Genomic DNA, 17,244 nt, shown 5'->3' with positions numbered 1-17,244 from the left:
AGAGTATATTTAAATGCATACATTAGAAAAAAAGTGACAATTCAAATTGACGGAACAGTATTTACATTTGTACAAGATGGTCAAAGACCTGGCGTTCATAGGGAGAGCGCCGGCGTGGTTTCAGTGTCGGTGCCGACCGACGGGCGCTTAGGGGCCGCCTGGAATTTGACGACCCCGTTTCCGGCCGCTCCTGGAACGCACGAGCGCAGCAGCTTCAGCAGGTCTTGCCTGAAGCGCACGCCGACAAAGACGTACAAGAAGGGGTTGAGGCAGGCGTGCGTGAAGGCCAGGCTCTTGGCCACCTGGCCAGCCACGTCGAAGCGCTTGACCACGGCACAGTCGGTGATGGTGGCGTTGGCAGCCTGCGAGGCCTCCACCATCAGGAGCCCGTTGTACGGCAGCTGTGAGGCCAGGAAGGCAAAGACTACCGCCAAGACCACACGCAGGGCCTTGTGCTTCTCGAAGTTCCTGGCCCGCAGAAGCGTGCGGATGATGACCGAGTAGCAGAAGACCATGACCAGGAGCGGCAGGACAAAGCCCATGCAGATCTGCAGGGCCAGCACCAGGATCTTGGTGCGGTTGTAAGCGTTGTTCCAGTAGAGCAGCACGCAGAAGGACGAGCCGCTCGCGTCAGTCTTCACGCGGGCGAAAAGGAACTCGGGCAAGGCGAAGAGAGCCGAGACGAGCCACACAACCACGCAGGCCACTTTGCTGTACAGGAGCCGCTTCTCCTTCCAGTTCTGAGCCTTGGTAACCTGCACGATTGCGATGTAGCGGTCCACGCTGATGCAGGTCAGCAGGAAGGTGCCGCTGAAGAAGTTGATCTTGTAGACGGCCGACACCGTCTTGCAGAGAACCCCGCCCACATGCCAGCCTTTGACGGCCTCGGCCGCCCAGAAGGGCAGCGTGCACAGGAAGAGGAGGTCGGCCACGGCCAGGTTGAGCAGGTACACGTCCGTCATGGTCTTCAAGCGCTTGCGTGCGGTGCTGTAGATCCACACCACCATCAGGTTGCCCACGGCACCCAGCGCAAAGATGGTCCAGAAGAGGGGCGGCTCATACCGGCCTCGGAACTGCCTGACCCAACTCCTGTCGCACATGCCGCTCATCTCGGTGGGGCCCGTGTCGTAGTCGCCCGAGTAATCCAAAGACTCCTGATGAAACAAACGCAAAATCATTAGCAACAATAAACCCCTCATGGAAAAAAAAAAAGACCTAAAGAATCTGATGCTGCCATCTAGTGGTGGGGGTCTGAAGCACAGTTCAAGTGACAAGCTCGCATCTTTGCAGTCAAGGCCATCCTGTCTCAAGGCAGTTCTGCTTGTTTAGTGCCGAGTTGACCTCAAGAAAGATTTTTGTCTTTTCGTTTCCTGTCATGTATGTTCTGAGCTCCTGGCAAAGATGCGGAGATGTGACATCAAACGCTCGTGCAGAGCGAGAGCGTCTCGTGCAGCTGCCTGGAGAAACCACATTGCTGCACCACTTCCTGCTATCCAAAGAGTGTGCTCAACGATCCTTGGGGGGCGCAGCAGGGGGGGGTCTGGTTAGATGAGGGCCACAGATAAAAAAACAAAGGTAGGAAGTGACAATCAACTGTTTGCCTAACTTGAAACTAACTTGCTGTGCTATTCTTGATTTCAGATTTCAATTTGGTGTTGTCAATTCAGGGGTGGTTGGTTATCTTAACTAACCCAAATTTTGACATTGGGGTTCCAAGAATGCACGTGTGGATGTTTAATCTTTTTTTTTTTCAATTAGTGACTAACTTGAAACTAACTTGCTGTGCTATTCTTGATTTCAGATTTCAATTTGGTGTTGTCAATTCAGGGGTGGTTGGTTATCTTAACTAACCCAATTTTTGACATTGGGGTTCCAAGAATGCACGTGTGGATGTTTAATCTTTTTTTTTTTCTTTTTTCAATTAGTGACTCTAACTTGAAACTAACTTGCTGTGCTATTCTTGATTTCAGATTTCAATTTGGTGTTGTCAATTCAGGGGTGGTTGGTTATCTTAACTAACCCAAATTTTGACATTGGGGTTCCAAGAATGCACGTGTGGATGTTTAATCTTTTTTTTTTTCTTTTTTCAGTAAGTGACTCATTCAGTTAATATTGTGAGCGTCATCTCACATAGGACCAATCCATTTTGTTTTCATTCCAATACACGTTGAAGCCATTTGTATTATATTTCTACAAACGTGATTAATTTATTTTTCTTAAATACAGTTGAAGCAAAAGTTTAGCTAAATAAAAATCCCAAAATGTCAATTTAAGCAACAACATAAGGAGTTAAAAGAAGGAAGCTTGAAAAGGAAGTCAAACTAAACATTTGTTCAAAAAGCTGAAAGATAAAATACTCACTGTGACAAAGTCATCAGTTGGTGTTGTCATATACGGCGAAGGGACGAAATCTGCCATGTTATCTGCAAATGATTAAAAAAAAATTGACATGAACTCCTCCATACGCGTTTTAACAAGCAGTCAAATTTTTAGGACTGATGAACAAAGCAGCAAGTGTATTACCTTGTTGGGAGGGGCGTGAGTGCACGAGCTCTTCTTGTTCCGTGTGAGTGCGACTCATCCTCAGCCGTCTTTTATGACTCCTCTAGCATCACAAGGTCACGTGCTGATCGTTCCAAGTCCGTCCCAATCAAGGTGGGGGAGCCCTCACGCTTCAGGCTGCCTCCCCCCTCAACCAGACCCACGAATTTGGATCTATGCCTATTAAACTGGAACCAAAACAATTTCTCGTCACAGATAAGGTTTCAGATCAAATTTTGAAAAAAAAATGTGTGCACAGGTGGAGCACTCAGCATGAGTGATGCGTGAAACCCAAAACTTTCAGGTGCGGGTGAAGAGCGGAGGCGGCTGATGAAGACACGGCAGCTGTGGGGAGCGTCTTCGGTGTCATTTGACACTTTTTGCCTTCACTGTCACTCGGATGATGGATGGCATATGGCTGACGTGGGCTTTAACGGACGGCTCGCATTTTGGGAAGAATCCGTCCGTCTTGTTATCAGATGGCAGGTGCAAAGTGAAAAAAAATAACATTCTTCAAAGTTGGACTTTGTTCCTGGTCAGACTCAATTTTTGCGAAAAGCAGAATTGTGTTCCTGGATGACGTTGCTCAAAATCATTCATGTGATATGACCAAAACAAAACAGTGGGGCTGGTCAAGAAAGGGAAACACATCAACTGACCCGAGTCACATTACCAAGCACCAGAGCAGAACAACGCACGCGCGCCCACGCAAAGCTTACGGAACACGCGAGTACCACACGAGAAACGCCGTTGCGTCGACAAGCTCGGGTGGCTTTCGCAAGAGGCGCTGGTCTGGTTTTATGCGCTTCCTTTTGTGGACGCGCCACGTTGCAAACAGTTGCACCGCGCTCGTCACCACACGACTGCTTTCACAGAATTCTTTTTTAAATATACGTATATATATCACCAAAATGACCATAAAGGTACACACACGATGTGAAGTTGACTACGGTTGGTATTTACTGTCTGAAGAACATGTCGGTTTGGGTTTTCATTTCACAGCTCAGTGGCCTAGTGGTAGAGTGTCCGCCCTGAGACTGGAAGGTTGTGGGTTCAAACCCCGGCCGGGTCATACCAAAGACTATAAAAATGGGACCCATTGCCTCCCTGCTTGGCACTCAGCATTAAGGGTTGGAATTGGGGGGTTAGATCACCAACTGATTCCCGAGCGCGGCACCGCTGCTGCTCACTGCTCCCCTCTCCCCCAGGGGATGGATTAAAATCACACGGGGATGGGTTAAATGCAGAGGACAAATTTCACCACACCCAGGTGTGTGTGTGACGATCATTGGGACTTTAATCTTTTAATCTTTAATTTGTGCGACACACAAGATGACAGAAGGTCAAGACCATGTCGTGGCTTTCAGGGGCTTTTTTTTTTTTTTTAATCAGAGTCCAATTCACTGAAGACCTCTTGTAAGAAACATGTACTTGATCCAACTGGAGAAAGTTCTGAAGGGCACGTCCAGAACCAGAAGCCAACGACAAGAGTGGGAAAAAAAAGTCTTGATTAAGCCTGAATAAATGAGTTCTCACTAAAGTGCTGCTTTATTCTGCTTGCGTCACGATGGATGCTTCCATCTCCCCTGCTGGACTTCGACTCATTCGTTGGGCTCGTATCTGAAAGACAGATTGAAGAGGCTTCTCTTAGCTACACTGCCCTCTGCTGGATTCGGGAGGGCACCGCCCCACTTCGGCATTTTGGAGGCGGCGCTCTTGCTCACGTACTTCTGCAGTCGTTTCCTAATGTCCTTAATCTGCTCGTTCTTCTTTGTTAGGATCTCCTTCATGTTCCGATAAGCCGCCGTTTGCTGGAACTTCTTGTCCAGCTCCTGGACACCAACAGGCCTCATTGAAAAGAGCTCAAAGCGTAATTCTGCGATACACAAACACGCCGACGAGGGCGGACCTTCTCGGCCAAAGCCAGCTGCTCCTGCACTCGAAGGAGTTCGTGTTTGGCCGAGACCAGGTTCTCCTGCAGGTCCTTCTGGGAGGTGGCGTTGATGGTCACCGAGCGCTCGTAGTCCTTGTTGAGGGCAGCCACTCTATCCACCAGGCCGCTGATCTCCTTGGAGTGAGCCATCATCTAACAGGCAAGGGGGGGGCGGGGCGTGAGGGGAGGGGGGCGTGAGGGGAGGGCAGCAATCTGCTTTAGAAGCAAAACGAGCCATACCTGATGGCTGCTTTGCACCTTCTGGAGATCTTGAAGGGCTCTCTGGGCCTTTGTCTTCTCCTCCAGCACATTCATTGCCTGGAGAAATGAGGCGTTTATGGCTTGCTGTGAAGGCAAGCTTTGAAAAATGTGCTTTCGTACCTGGGTTTCTAAAGTGCGCAGTTTGCCTTTCAGGGTCTCGTTCTCTTCCTGGAGTTTTGCGATCTCCTGAAATGTGCAAGTAGCTATGAATGATGGGGAGTTATAATCTGATTCTTCTCCGAGTAGTTGCGCTTCCCCACCTTGTTGAGAAGTTCCGAAACCCCGCCTTCGTTTAGCGGCGCCAGCTTGGGGTTGCTGCTGTCCTGGTTCGCCTGACATGAACCAAACAAAGACAAGCGCGATCGTTCCGAGCCGAGAGTAGACGTGCGCTCTTCGCACTCACCTTATCGGAGACTTTAAAATCAGTCTTCTCAAATTCAGCTACTCGCTCGAGCAGATCCCTGTTTGGGTAGAGAAGAGGAGGCGAACAGACTAGTCGGCTTTAGACAAAAAGAGCTTGGAGTCAGTTCAGCACACGTTTTGGCATGAACACAACACATGGCAGGGAACAACAAACAATGAGGAGACATGATCACAAAGCAATTGTTATTATGGAGCTGAAGCTCGTTCCACGGTCATGAGCTTTTTTTTTTTCTCAACGCAGCCTTGTTGACAGCAGCTGCGCTAAAGATACAGATGTGGTTTGAAAAAGCGGCGAAAGTGCACGTAGATGGCTGCGCCCGGCCCGATGGGGCGTGTATGATGCTTTAGAAACTTGCAGCCACAAAGGCTGGGAGAAAAAACAACAAATCCACCCAGCAGCACACTTTTAGAGCAAAGGTCATGAGGTGAAAAGTTACATTAAGTTCAGCAAAGTGGACTTGGTGTTCCTCACCTGTTCTCCAGCTCGGAGATATCCGTCTGGAGGCGCAGGTAGTACTTTTCGGCCTGGAAGAAGAGCTGGTGCAGCAGCAGGACGTTGGTGTGCGCTGTGTTGATGAGCTCCATCTCTACCTCGCCGCGCAACACCGCATGCAGCCCGTCCAGCATGTCGCGCACCTCGTCCACCGTGAACGTCTCCTCCACCAGCCTTTGGACGCAAACACAAATGCGGCACATGACAAAATAGCATGTGGGGCCGCTTGACTCATTTACACCATGTTACATCTTCCCAGTGTGTTACAAGGTCCACTATTCACCCGCTGGCTCCCTCTAGTGGCATGTCAAAGACTGACAGCTAAATTGAACTTTTTTTGTGCAATACATGCACGGAATATTTCAGAACCGAACTAGTCCATGGAAGGAAGTGTGAACAAATAAACAGTGGCACCCACCTGCTGTCTTTGAGTTCTTCAAAGCAGGAATCCACCGTCTTGAGACTTAACAAGCGTTTGGATCGAGCGAATCGCATGTAGTTGATCACCTCGTTGTGATGATACTCGTTACACCCAAATTCAGTCTATGTGAGGGAGGGAAAAGAGGAGCAACCCGTTGATTTTTGTTTTAATTAATTTGAGTTTCATTGCAAGAATCTGCAATGAATTTAACAATTGTTTTTTGGGAATGTGGGATGCAAACTCGAGTTTTCCCCCCCACAGTATCTGTAAGGGAAAAATGATTGATTTCTATTTTCTATTATTTTTGTGGACGTTGATCAATTATTGCAAATCGCAGAAGGTGAAAATCAACGCTAACACAGCTAACAGAATGAAATTGAAGACAAGCAGTCGTCCAGCAACAGGCCGTCGACAACATCAACATGAAGCGCAGAAGGAAACGATTTTTACGAAATGGCTACAAGCGCTAACTGTAATCTACAAATGATACAAAAAGGGACTTACCATGTTGGCTGTGGAGCTAACGTTCTCGTCACTTATTCGGTTAGCTTGAAGCTTAAAATGGCACGGATGATGTGCTGCTAATTTAAAACAGATTTGGAAGAAGAAGAAAAAACCTGCACGAGCGATACCGTGCGTTGGTAACGCTCACAGTAATGTCGTTTGAGCAAATACGCAAACACAGGATGTCCTAAATGAGTTACTTGGCGCTGGTTGTTGGACGAAAATCTGTCCGATTGGCCAGGCTAGCAATGAAGCTAGGCGTTTGCAAGGGAACCAAAACGAGCGTCATTGCCTTGGTTACGAGCGGTGCGTTCACTGCAGCTCCGTAAACCAGAGTTCTATAGCAATGACGCCACGACGTCATTTCCACAGATACGTTTAAAAAATACTACTGTTAAACATTTGACATTATATAAACCCATTTAACATATGTATAAATAATATTGCATATATAATAGCTATCGCTATGTAGCCCGTGTGTGTGAAATTTTTTTCAGATTTTAAAAATATACTTAATCATGAATATGACTGCACTGCTTGTTTATTTCATTTTTGTAACTCCCGCACGAGGGCAAAAATGTGCAAAACGATGATTTGTTTATAATTACTGATTGAAAAAGAATTGCTTTACAGTTGGGCCATTTGATGAAAAAATATGTCAGACATTGAACACACACCTCATTTGACTTGTCCAAATAGTCAGATGTTGTATTCTGCTCGGAAACGTGCGTTTCTGAAACCTAAAAAAAAATGTCAAATGCACAGGTGCACCTCAATAAATTAGAAGACATGAACTTAAATTCTTTCACTCGAGATGGGGATCCAAATGATAACGACGTATACAATCCAAAAGGTCAATCTGTAGAATAATCGGATTCCCCTATTCATAAATTTGCTACACACAAGGTGAAATATTTCAAAAGTTGTGTTCATTGTGATTTCCAGAAATCCGATGACATACAAAAACAATCCTATCGGTTGAGATGCATCTCTAAACGTATAAGTGGCATACATCCTCGAGATTCAAGTTGAACAGGCTATAATGAGTCATTTAATCTTGATTATTGAAAACAAAAGCATTTGCTTCTCTCGCTTGATCCAGTCATCAAACCAAACCACACGGGTGTATTTAGAAAGACATTAAAAATTATCACAACAATTAATAGGTTTTTTTTGGGTGTGTAAAAAGTGTACATCAGAAAAATAGGCGTGCACGCCCTCCTCCCCCTCGGAGCTGCCGCACGTCGCCGCTCACAAGTCCGGAGCCAAGGGCGTGTGTGGGGCGGCGGGCGCTAGATGGCCGAGGCTTTGTCTCTGTTGATGAAGAGGGTCTCCTGGCAGAAGGGGTTGACCAGGACCACGCTGCCCACGCCGTAGTCGCCGTTTGGGGGCAAGCAGCTGTCGTGCTCCTACCGCAAACACAAGTGACGTCATTCATCAGGCTTTGCAAAAAAATAAACAAACAATTATATATAAATAAATAAATCGTCATAAGTTTAAGTTTAAAAATGAATATACTACACGCCAGCCAGCGACCAGTCAACTCGCAAAAGGTTGGAGACCGTGCTATACAGTCGATAATCACTAGATGGCGATGTAGTACGCAAAACCACGTTTAGAATGCAAATCAGTAATTGAGCACGTTTAATAAAAGTATTCAAACACATCAACAGTAACGTATATTATAATTGTAAATAATTTTCAACAATAACAAATAATTACAAATTATAAATAAATTGTTTGCGTTCGTTACCTCGTTCTCCAGTGTGTGAATCTCTCGGGGCAGCTCGACGGCATGGCGGCTGAAGTAGTCCATGGTGATGGCGTTGTTCCAGTAGCTTAGGTTGTTCTCTTGACTGGACGACTTCTTCCTGCGTCTCATGCAGCACACCGTCAGCAGCACGGCTGCCAAATCACAACAACAACCACTTAAATTTTTATAAATATAAAAATATTTGGGGGGATTGCAACCAATCTCTGCCACAAATCGCGGCATTCCACGAGTAATTGAAACCCCCGAAAAACGTTTGCCAATAGAGGCCACAACAAGAAGGAGGTAAAACAATACTTGTGTCAAAATGCAACTCCTCAATTTGTCATCAGTTGGCGCTGTTGTTCGATCACAAGTGTTGCGACTTACAGCAGGTAGACACGGGCACGCTGATGGCCAGCACGATCCACACGATGTCCACGCGACTCAGGCAGATGGCCACGCGAGACGATGGTGACGAATCTAGGCCGGGCCCCGAGCTGTTGTCGATCCCCCAAGGGTCCCGTGTGGTGGCTGGCACCTGCCTGTTCAGGAAGCTGCCGCCGCCGCCCTCTGTCCACACCGTCTCTCGAGTGGACGGGTGGCGGTCCGGGGTGGCAGATGCGCTCGGCGACGCAAGGGGGTCGCTGTCCGTGGTGTTGGGCCGAGGGGATGCCGGCGTGATCGCCTCGCTGCTGTCATTGGCGGCGGCGTCTGTAGGGCGGAGGCTGGGTTCTTGGGAAGCGGCTACGGCGGAGGTTTGGTTTTCCACGGAGGCCTCCGCGAGCGTGACGGGGGCCAGCTGCTCAGTGGGGGGCTCGCTCATGTTAGCGGGCGCTTCCCTCAAGGTGATGGCGTGGTGGGCCGGGAGTTCCCTGAGGGACCCACGCAGGTTGGAAGCTCGGGTGGCGTGGAGGACCACGTCGGCTTTGGCCGACCATTCGGCGCCGCTGCTGGAGCCTTCCCGGTGCAAGTCCGGGCGAGGAGTGCTGATGGCGGCGGTTGCCATGGCGTCCCGTCCGGGGGCCGCGTCGCCAAACTGAAGCTCGTGTGCCGACGACGCCGGTCCGACTGGCAGCGTGAGGAGAGCGAGAACACCTGCAAGAACAAAAACAGCACCTTCACCGAACGGCATCAGCTCAAGGCGCTTCCTTCCCTTCACGTGCAGAATTGCTCCTGGGGAACCGTCAGCCACGTTATTGTCTTGTTTGGCATTCATAACGCGCCTCCGCTTTTAATCGAGTGCGTTTGTCACTGCCGCTCCTCTAACGAGATTGCTTCATTAAGCGCAGCGGCCGCCGAATGCCGAGCAGGTCGTCACGACGCACAATTTTTCACTTTATTTGTACATTCCGTTCCCGATCGCAGTTAGCGCAAACTCAAGTGGCACTGAGGGGAGACGTCTTCTTATTATGATGGTCGTTTACACTGAAAATTCTTCTTCCGCCATTTGGCTCAAAGCGGGAGCCTCTGACAACTTTAAGACAGGTATTATCATACGTTGATCAAGTATTGGATTTCCTTTGGTCTGTCGCTCCTCCTCCAAGGTCACTCTCATGCCGCGCAAGATTACAGCATCCCGAGGACAACATGCTTGACAGGAAACGTTGTCCTCCAATCAATAACATTGATGAAACTGCGCGCGGGGGTTCTCCAACACAATGTTTTTTTTTTAAATATCACCTGGAAAAAACAAGTTCCAGTGGTGACGCAAACAACAAACATGAGATAGCGTGTGTTGCCATTGGTGTCCAGATAGTCTCCATCCTGTGGACGCTCTCGCTTGGGCGGCAAACGCTCGGCAGATGTGAGCGTGCAGATAAAGGCAAGCACTTCCTGTTTGAATGCCCCGCTAATTGTTGCGCAACAACTTTGAAGAGTACATAAAGTATGTTGTTGACCAAGCGATGGCCATCAAACAGGAAGTAGTCACGTTAAACAGGAAGTGTTTCGGATTGCGGAAAGAATGCTAAAATTGGTCCATTAAAGCCAAGCCCAAAATGTAAAATCATAACCACAGAGACATCAAACATGAAATCTGGGTATTTTGGAATCTTGAATCATTTCTGCCCCCCCACCCCCACTTACTCAGTAGCTGGCAGCGCAGAACCTGCAGGCTGGTCTTCATGGTATCATGTGATCCGGGTCGTCCTCCACAGTGCTCATGGTTCTCTGCCAAAAACGAAAGACGACACAGGCGCTCAAATGAAGCTCACGTATCGACCGCCGGCGCGCTCAAGTTCGTGCTGACGGATGGCTTTCATTTGAAGGAAACAATCAGAATTTATTTTTTTCAGTATTATTCATAATGCGGGGCTGATTCATTGTCAGCTGGTTGTCGCAGTGGACAGCGGGAGTGATCATTTGTAGCTGAAGTAAGTCTTTAGACGCAAGACACATTGACACCTCCCACTAGGAGCACAACTTTGCCTAGCAACAGGACTGCATGTGTGTGTGGGTGTTTCTTTTGATAAATGTTTCATCTTTTTTGTTGATCGCTGAGGTTGAAAAAGAAGAAACCATGGATCCGGGCGTCCGCTGTCACCATGGCAACCGAGCCTCCTGCAAGTCACTTGAAGAGGGAACATGCGAGTAACTATTTGCGGAATTCAAGTCATTTCGGTACGCTGAAAGAGCTCGCTTGCGGAGATCGTCTCTCGTCTCGATCGTCTCTCGTTTCGATCGTCTCTCGTTTCGATCGTGCACCCGCGTGGGAATGTTCAATACTTTGGCGGCGGCAAAGTGGCATATTATTACAAAACCAGATGATTAAGCATCACCACTGAATGACCCTGTTATGAAACCAGATTTGGAGCTTTTGTGCGAGTGGGAGGCCACACCACACACACACACATACACATACACACGAGGCAGTCACTGACAGACTGCGTCTTTCAAAGCCGCTGCAGTAACACCATTTACATGACACAATATGACTTGCTGAGTCACTGCATGTGTGTTGGCCATTAAAAGGACACCAGGCCCCCCCAGTAGAAGAGCTCGGCATCACACCTCCACTCTTATATAAGCACTGACTGGACACTTGATGAGGCATCGGCCCATCCAATTTGTGTCAGCGGTGGTCGGGATCGACACAGATCGGATTGCCTTGACTGTCAAAAATATGAAAGAACACAAAAAAAACAAGATAGAGAAAATCCCCCCCCCCCTCCACTGCTAAATTCGGATTTCAGGTGTTGGGTACCAAACGTAGTGACTGCAGTCATTTGAAAGGTGTCACCGTTACGGTTTGAATTCCCTAGCGGGAGAGATTTGGCGTGAAACGTTGCCGGCTGCTCCCTCATTGGAGCAGGCGGGCGGTAAAGGGCAAACATCAGGATGCAGCTCACTAGCCGCAATCGTAAATAACTTCCCCCCTCCTTGACAGTGTCTCAGCTCGTCGTCCCCGTGTCAGGCCGTCTCGCTCGGGATGATTTGGCGCGTCGCCGCACTTGTCGACATACGCAGGGGTGACACTCGCCGTGATCGTTTTCAAAGGGGCGTCGGCCCCGTGGCGACGGGCGCACCACGCTGCCTGTCGAGCGTTTGAAAGCGGCCGGGTAGCAAAAACGGAAACGCCGACAGCGGATGACGATGCTCCGGGCTAAGCTGGGTACCATTGTTAGCTCTACTTCCTGTTTTGGTTCCACTTTGGAAGGCTGACTTCCAATTGCTTTATTCTCGTACCTCCGAGTACAAACTACACCGTGTTTCCCATTGTGACCATTCCTGGTCTCCACGGCAACCGTTTCCGGCTACGTTCCGAAGCAGAATGAGAGTGCAAAATCAGCACTTTTTTCAAAGTGTGGGCTACAAGTGTGCGTCATAAAAGAAAAAAAAAAAAAATCACAGCAAGACGACTGCTTTTCATGCTCAGGTGCGGCGTTACCATGGCGACAAAGCCACAATTTGCTTAACCTCAGCTATGCCAATGCCATTTGGACCGGCAAGGTTGTCATTCGAAAAAGAGATTTGCATACAAGAGTAAGAAAGACAATCTCGAGTTGGAAAAGCAGTCAGGAAGCACCGAGGAATTCTTGTCGGAGAACAATCGCGGTACAAAGGGGTGACGACAGGCCCGGGTGGAATTTATCGTTTCCTGACAAAGGAAGACATCTCCAGCACAACATTTGAGGACAGGATGTGGACATCGCGCTACTGGGATTTCAACAATCCCGGAAAGTTCTTTCCAAACAGGCTACTGAGTGTTTTTTGCAGGTCTGATCCCTCGGCCGGCCCGAGTGAGACCAAGCCGCGTGGCTCGGCTCGGCTTCACCAGCGACTTAAAGGCGGCTAATTGAGTGGCGTGAGTGTGATGCAAGAGGATCAGCGCGGATCGCTCGGCCTTAAGCCCTCCCCAGTTCTTCCTCTTGCCGTCATTAGCAAATAGATGAGCGCAAACATATTTGCTGAGGAAATGTCCCATCATCATCATTATCGTGACCGTCAACGTCGTCCCTGGCTGATTCCCAAGCAATCGGAGCGACCTCGAAACAGACTAATTACCAAACGGCTTACTGGATGACTCACGATGATGTTATCGGACAGCTCCAAACTCGGCCCGCCCTCGTTGACAAAACGATGTACATCTGTCTGTCAGACAAACCGAGAATTGTGCTCATGTGTAATGTCGGTATGAAAAGATGAGCGGCAAGATCTATTATTGGTTAACGATGGCCTGGAGGAGGTGAAAAAAAAAGTGCAGCTGCCCTTTCTCTCTCTCTGCTACTGTTTGACAAGATCAGCACAAACACACGCGGCCACTTCATTAGGTCCAGCTGCAAAATGCAATGTGAGGCCTGATTCCACCCTAACAATAAAGAAACCCTCGCAAAAAAAAAAAAAAAAAAGACGAACATCACAACAGAGCAAATCTCCCGCGTCTGCTTTCCATCACAGAGCCAGACGTCTGTCGTCTTTTATGTTCAGCATCTTCGCAATCCCCCCCACCCTGTCCTCCACGCGCCTCGGATGACGCCGCTGTCGCCATGGCGACGCAGCATCAGCACCGCAACTGTACAGAGATTAACCCGGACACGGTTCCCGGCCAGCTGGATGGACCCGAACGGCTTCTTAATGGACATTAATGAAGATTATTTCACACCTTCCAGAATCTGTAATGAACCATAAGTGGCCTCTAATTGGGAGTCCAAATTGAGAATTCCAAATTAGCTTGAATGCAACGTGAGGCCACCGAAAAGCTGCCAGGAGGAAAAAAAAACCCAACAACGTTGCACTCTTAAAGGTCTTTTTGCCCCAAAACATGGCATAATATTTATTTTTGACAGTTGCCAAGTTGCTCAGCGTGTTGCCAAGAACACGTGTCGACACCGTTTGGCATCTTCTCCATGAATGAAGTCGAATATTAGAATTAAAAACAATGACACGGGCAGGCGCTCCTCAATCACAAAAACGTACGGCAGCGCTTTCATCCGCAGTGTCAAGCTGGCACCAAGACCGCGTTTGATTGCAACACATTGGGAATCCATCAAAGCTCCAACGAGATCAAGTTGCCAAGGAAACAAGAGAGGGTCTTTTCTTTTTGGGTGGATGCCACCCCGCTGATTTTAATCCTCGTGCTAGGTGAAGCTACAGTCATTATGTAGACGCCTGCACTCTCACCTCAGCATCTCGTAGTCGGAGGTGACATGCGTGACCCCCCCCCCCCCACACACACGAGGACTCCTTCACCTTTCGCCAGCAGGTCCACTACTAATCCCATTAGAGGCGCTCATGTGTGCTGCTTTAAGAAGAAGCAGAAGGCGGGCCACCGTGTTCTGTGAAAGCCCACACGGAGCTCAACACCAGCTCCGATCTTGCTTACTGGACCTCTCAAAAGTGCTAACACCTCCCGAGCAATATACTGTACTCAAATGCAAGATACAGAAAAACTTACACAAAACGGTCGGAGTGGATTAGCTGAACCAAATCGCCCCCCCCCCCCTTTCTGTGGCACCTGGGGGTGAATATCAGCAGGTGCGGGCGCACATTGGAGTGGCACGGCTGCAGTTCAGGAATGTCAGGAATTCCGCACAGCTAATCACGTCGCCATCATGCTCGGACGCTCGCCGTCGCTCTTATCTCCCGGACCGATGCCCCCCCGCCCCCTCCCATGTGCGATCATTAGAATGACGAGTCGTTCATTACCGGCCGACGCGCTTCCTCGACTCTTCCCGTGGCCTCCATTTTCAAGTCTTACACCGACCGGGTATCAACGAGACAATAAGGCTAAGTCAACAAACGAAAGAATACCCATTGTTCTCACTTAAAGTGCTTTGGCGCCACATTTATTTACTGCGCAGTCAGATTCAAGTCAGAAAGTGCAACATGGACGGTTTGTTTGTAATATATTGAAATACTGGGGGGGCTGCATTCCAGCTCACCGTTTGCCTCTTCGCTACTAGCTAACTTGCCCAATCTAACCTCTTGCAGGCACATTCCCAAATACTTTTCCATCTGTGCCCCCCCCTCACCACAACCCGCCGTTTCCTGCGATAGGTTTGTCCAGGCGGCTTGGGACAGCTGATAGTTTCCGGGCGTTTTTCAGACTTTTCTGGACGGGTGATAAGAAGCCAACGATGCCGTTAGTTCTTCCCAACATGGACGTCGGCTTGGCCAATGACGAGAGACTTTGGAACATTTGATGGCATGCAAAAGACCGGACAATTATTTCCCACCGATAACAATAATAACGTGAGAGAATGATTCCACGGTAATAGCCTTAGGATAAAAATAAATATTACTTCAAGATGTATGCTTTTCATTTCTAGGGATCTTTTCATTAGAAAGGAGACATGAAAATAATCTATCAGTAGGCTGCCTAATACCCGACCCAGCATGGCAGTTTGCCCCGAGGACGATGTCCGTTCCAGATGTCATTGCCCCCGCTGACCCCCCCCCCCTCCCCTCCCACCCCACCCCTGCGCACACAGCACTACTGGCGGTGTGGGTGCAGGGATTGTCCAGCAGAACAAAAGAGGCTGGAGGTGAGTGAGCACGGGTGGTGGTGGGGGCAAACATTCCGGCCGCAACGGCGAGGTTTAACCTGCAGGTTGCATCGGGACTTGAAAACAACCACAATGGACTTCTCCGTTTGGCCTCAAGAGAGTTGCTCGGCTCTCGGCAAGTGTTCTCATTTTGTTTTTTGGAGGTTCTGGATTTGAAGTTCAAATCTCCTGCCTAGAATTTCCTCCCAGGTTACAAAAACACGCACGTCAGCTTGATTGAACATGGATGGAAGGATGAATGATGGCAGTGCATTATTTTCATCAATTTAATCAACATGGCTGTCATAAAATGATCCAAAAATGTATCAAGGTTCATCTATTTATGCCAGCTACATGTAGTGACAAGCACAACAGAAAATTGAGCCTGTGAGGCACTTTTTGTGAGAATTTTGGTGCTGGCTCAATAAAGGTTGGGTACAACTAGAAACAACTAGACTTGCTTGCATATAGCCCACATTGGCACTACTACTACCACTCCTATCGCAATGTATACACCCCCCCTTACCCGTCTGTCTTTATGACCGTCTGCATGTCTGGTCCAGGCAAACGGCCGCCCCGCGCGGGTCCATACTCAAAGTGCATTGAGCTAACTTATTTACTTGAACGACATAATAGGCATGAAGGACACAGTGTGGCTAATGATGCGGTCGCGTGATATCGAGCTCGCAAATCGATGCATGCGAATCGATACGCGCGGCAGTAAATAAAAAGCGCTCCACTCACCTATGACGGCGTGGTGGCGTCGGCGTATCCGAGCTCGATTGCGAGGCGCACCAGCGGGTGGCGAGTCGCACTTCAGCGCGTCGAGGCGCACATGGTCCGGCCCGGCTGGGAAAAGAAGTGTCGCACCCGCTCCGGCCGGCCGCGGGAGGGGAAGGAGCTGCGCTCGGTGTCCAAACTCCGGCCGCGGGGATTGCGATGCGCAAGGCGGTGCCACCTGACTGAGAAGCCTTGGTCGGACCCAATTCCTTCCCCGGTGGCGTAACTCTGCTCCCCGCCAGTGACGCAGCTCTCTCTCCGCCTCCGACCGGGTCGTCCGTCGGGGTTTGCTTACGCCGGTGCCACCCACCGAGTGTGAGGGAGGACCTAGAGGCGTGTAGACAGAGAGGGAATGTTAATGAGGATGTTGGGGGGCTGCTGCAGTCGATTGAGCTGCGGTGGCGGCGTCCGACGCGATCCTGGTCACAGGGGAGTAGCGGACCGGGCACCCGCTTAGGGCGACAGCAAGCACCCCCAAGTTAACAGTCAACAGTGCCTGCAAAGTGGGGGCCGATGGGGAGGGGCGGGGGGTGAGGGCGCATGAACGCATTAAGTAGATTCCCATTGATTTGAATGGGAAAAGATTATCTCCGAGCGTAGAAAGTGCATAAAAAGAGAAAAATATATACTCAAAGTACTGATACATGAAAACACACTTGAGTACGGCAACACAGGATTTCTTTACTTTCCACTATTAACATGTAAATAATCTAATGACGACTGCAGAAGAGCCAGAAATGCAATAGGCTAGAACGGACGCAAAAGACCAAAACAGAAAATGAATCAAAGTGAGATCACGAGAAATCAAATGAATCCACGTGCCCAAAAAATAAAGAGCAACCCAACCATCAACACAAGCGTGACGATGTAGCGCCCTCTGCTGACCGGCCGCTATGACCGCACCTAATAACAAAGCATGACTGTGCATTTTCTGCAGGGCCCTCCTCAGAGTCATTAATCACAGCCTGCAGCCACACTGCAGTCTCCTCGGCGAAACGCGACAGAGCGACGCCGCATACGCCACGCTCACTTTATTCAAACTAATCTTATTTACACATTTTTGTCCTGGCGGCGGTAAGAGAGTCAGCCGATGTAAGAGTGTCGGCCTTGCCAGGCGCCTGTTCGGGGAGACTCCCAGTGAGTGACGCAAGA

The 17,244-nt window shown here is 49.2% G+C and overlaps 3 protein-coding genes across 3 annotated transcripts; all 3 read right to left on the bottom strand.

The window, feature by feature from the left end:
* Positions 1 to 3,203, bottom strand: ccr9b (chemokine (C-C motif) receptor 9b). Its single transcript, XM_037279800.1, has 3 exons — positions 2,524 to 3,203; positions 2,362 to 2,423; positions 1 to 1,154 (listed from the first exon to the last, which is right to left on the bottom strand). Exons 1-3 carry the CDS (start codon positions 2,579 to 2,581, stop codon positions 96 to 98), a joined length of 1,179 nt encoding a protein of 392 aa, XP_037135695.1. The 5' UTR covers positions 2,582 to 3,203; the 3' UTR covers positions 1 to 95.
* A 709-nt stretch (positions 3,204 to 3,912) lies between these two features.
* Positions 3,913 to 6,901, bottom strand: lztfl1 (leucine zipper transcription factor-like 1). Its single transcript, XM_037279802.1, has 10 exons — positions 6,577 to 6,901; positions 6,070 to 6,194; positions 5,631 to 5,825; positions 5,139 to 5,196; positions 4,996 to 5,067; positions 4,856 to 4,921; positions 4,715 to 4,792; positions 4,451 to 4,627; positions 4,270 to 4,373; positions 3,913 to 4,161 (listed from the first exon to the last, which is right to left on the bottom strand). The coding sequence occupies exons 1-10, from the start codon at positions 6,577 to 6,579 to the stop codon at positions 4,143 to 4,145; spliced, it is 897 nt and encodes a 298-aa protein (XP_037135697.1). The 5' UTR covers positions 6,580 to 6,901; the 3' UTR covers positions 3,913 to 4,142.
* A 194-nt stretch (positions 6,902 to 7,095) lies between these two features.
* Positions 7,096 to 16,530, bottom strand: tmem108 (transmembrane protein 108). Its single transcript, XM_037279801.1, has 5 exons — positions 16,057 to 16,530; positions 10,415 to 10,498; positions 8,717 to 9,424; positions 8,330 to 8,481; positions 7,096 to 7,985 (listed from the first exon to the last, which is right to left on the bottom strand). Exons 2-5 carry the CDS (start codon positions 10,452 to 10,454, stop codon positions 7,869 to 7,871), a joined length of 1,017 nt encoding a protein of 338 aa, XP_037135696.1. The 5' UTR covers positions 10,455 to 10,498; positions 16,057 to 16,530; the 3' UTR covers positions 7,096 to 7,868.
* Between the last annotated feature and the right edge of the window lie 714 nt (positions 16,531 to 17,244).

This window comes from Syngnathus acus, chromosome 20 (assembly GCF_901709675.1).
Source record: "Syngnathus acus chromosome 20, fSynAcu1.2, whole genome shotgun sequence".
NCBI classification, from domain to species: domain Eukaryota; kingdom Metazoa; phylum Chordata; class Actinopteri; order Syngnathiformes; family Syngnathidae; genus Syngnathus; species Syngnathus acus.
This window is presented reverse-complemented; position numbering and strand designations above follow the sequence as displayed.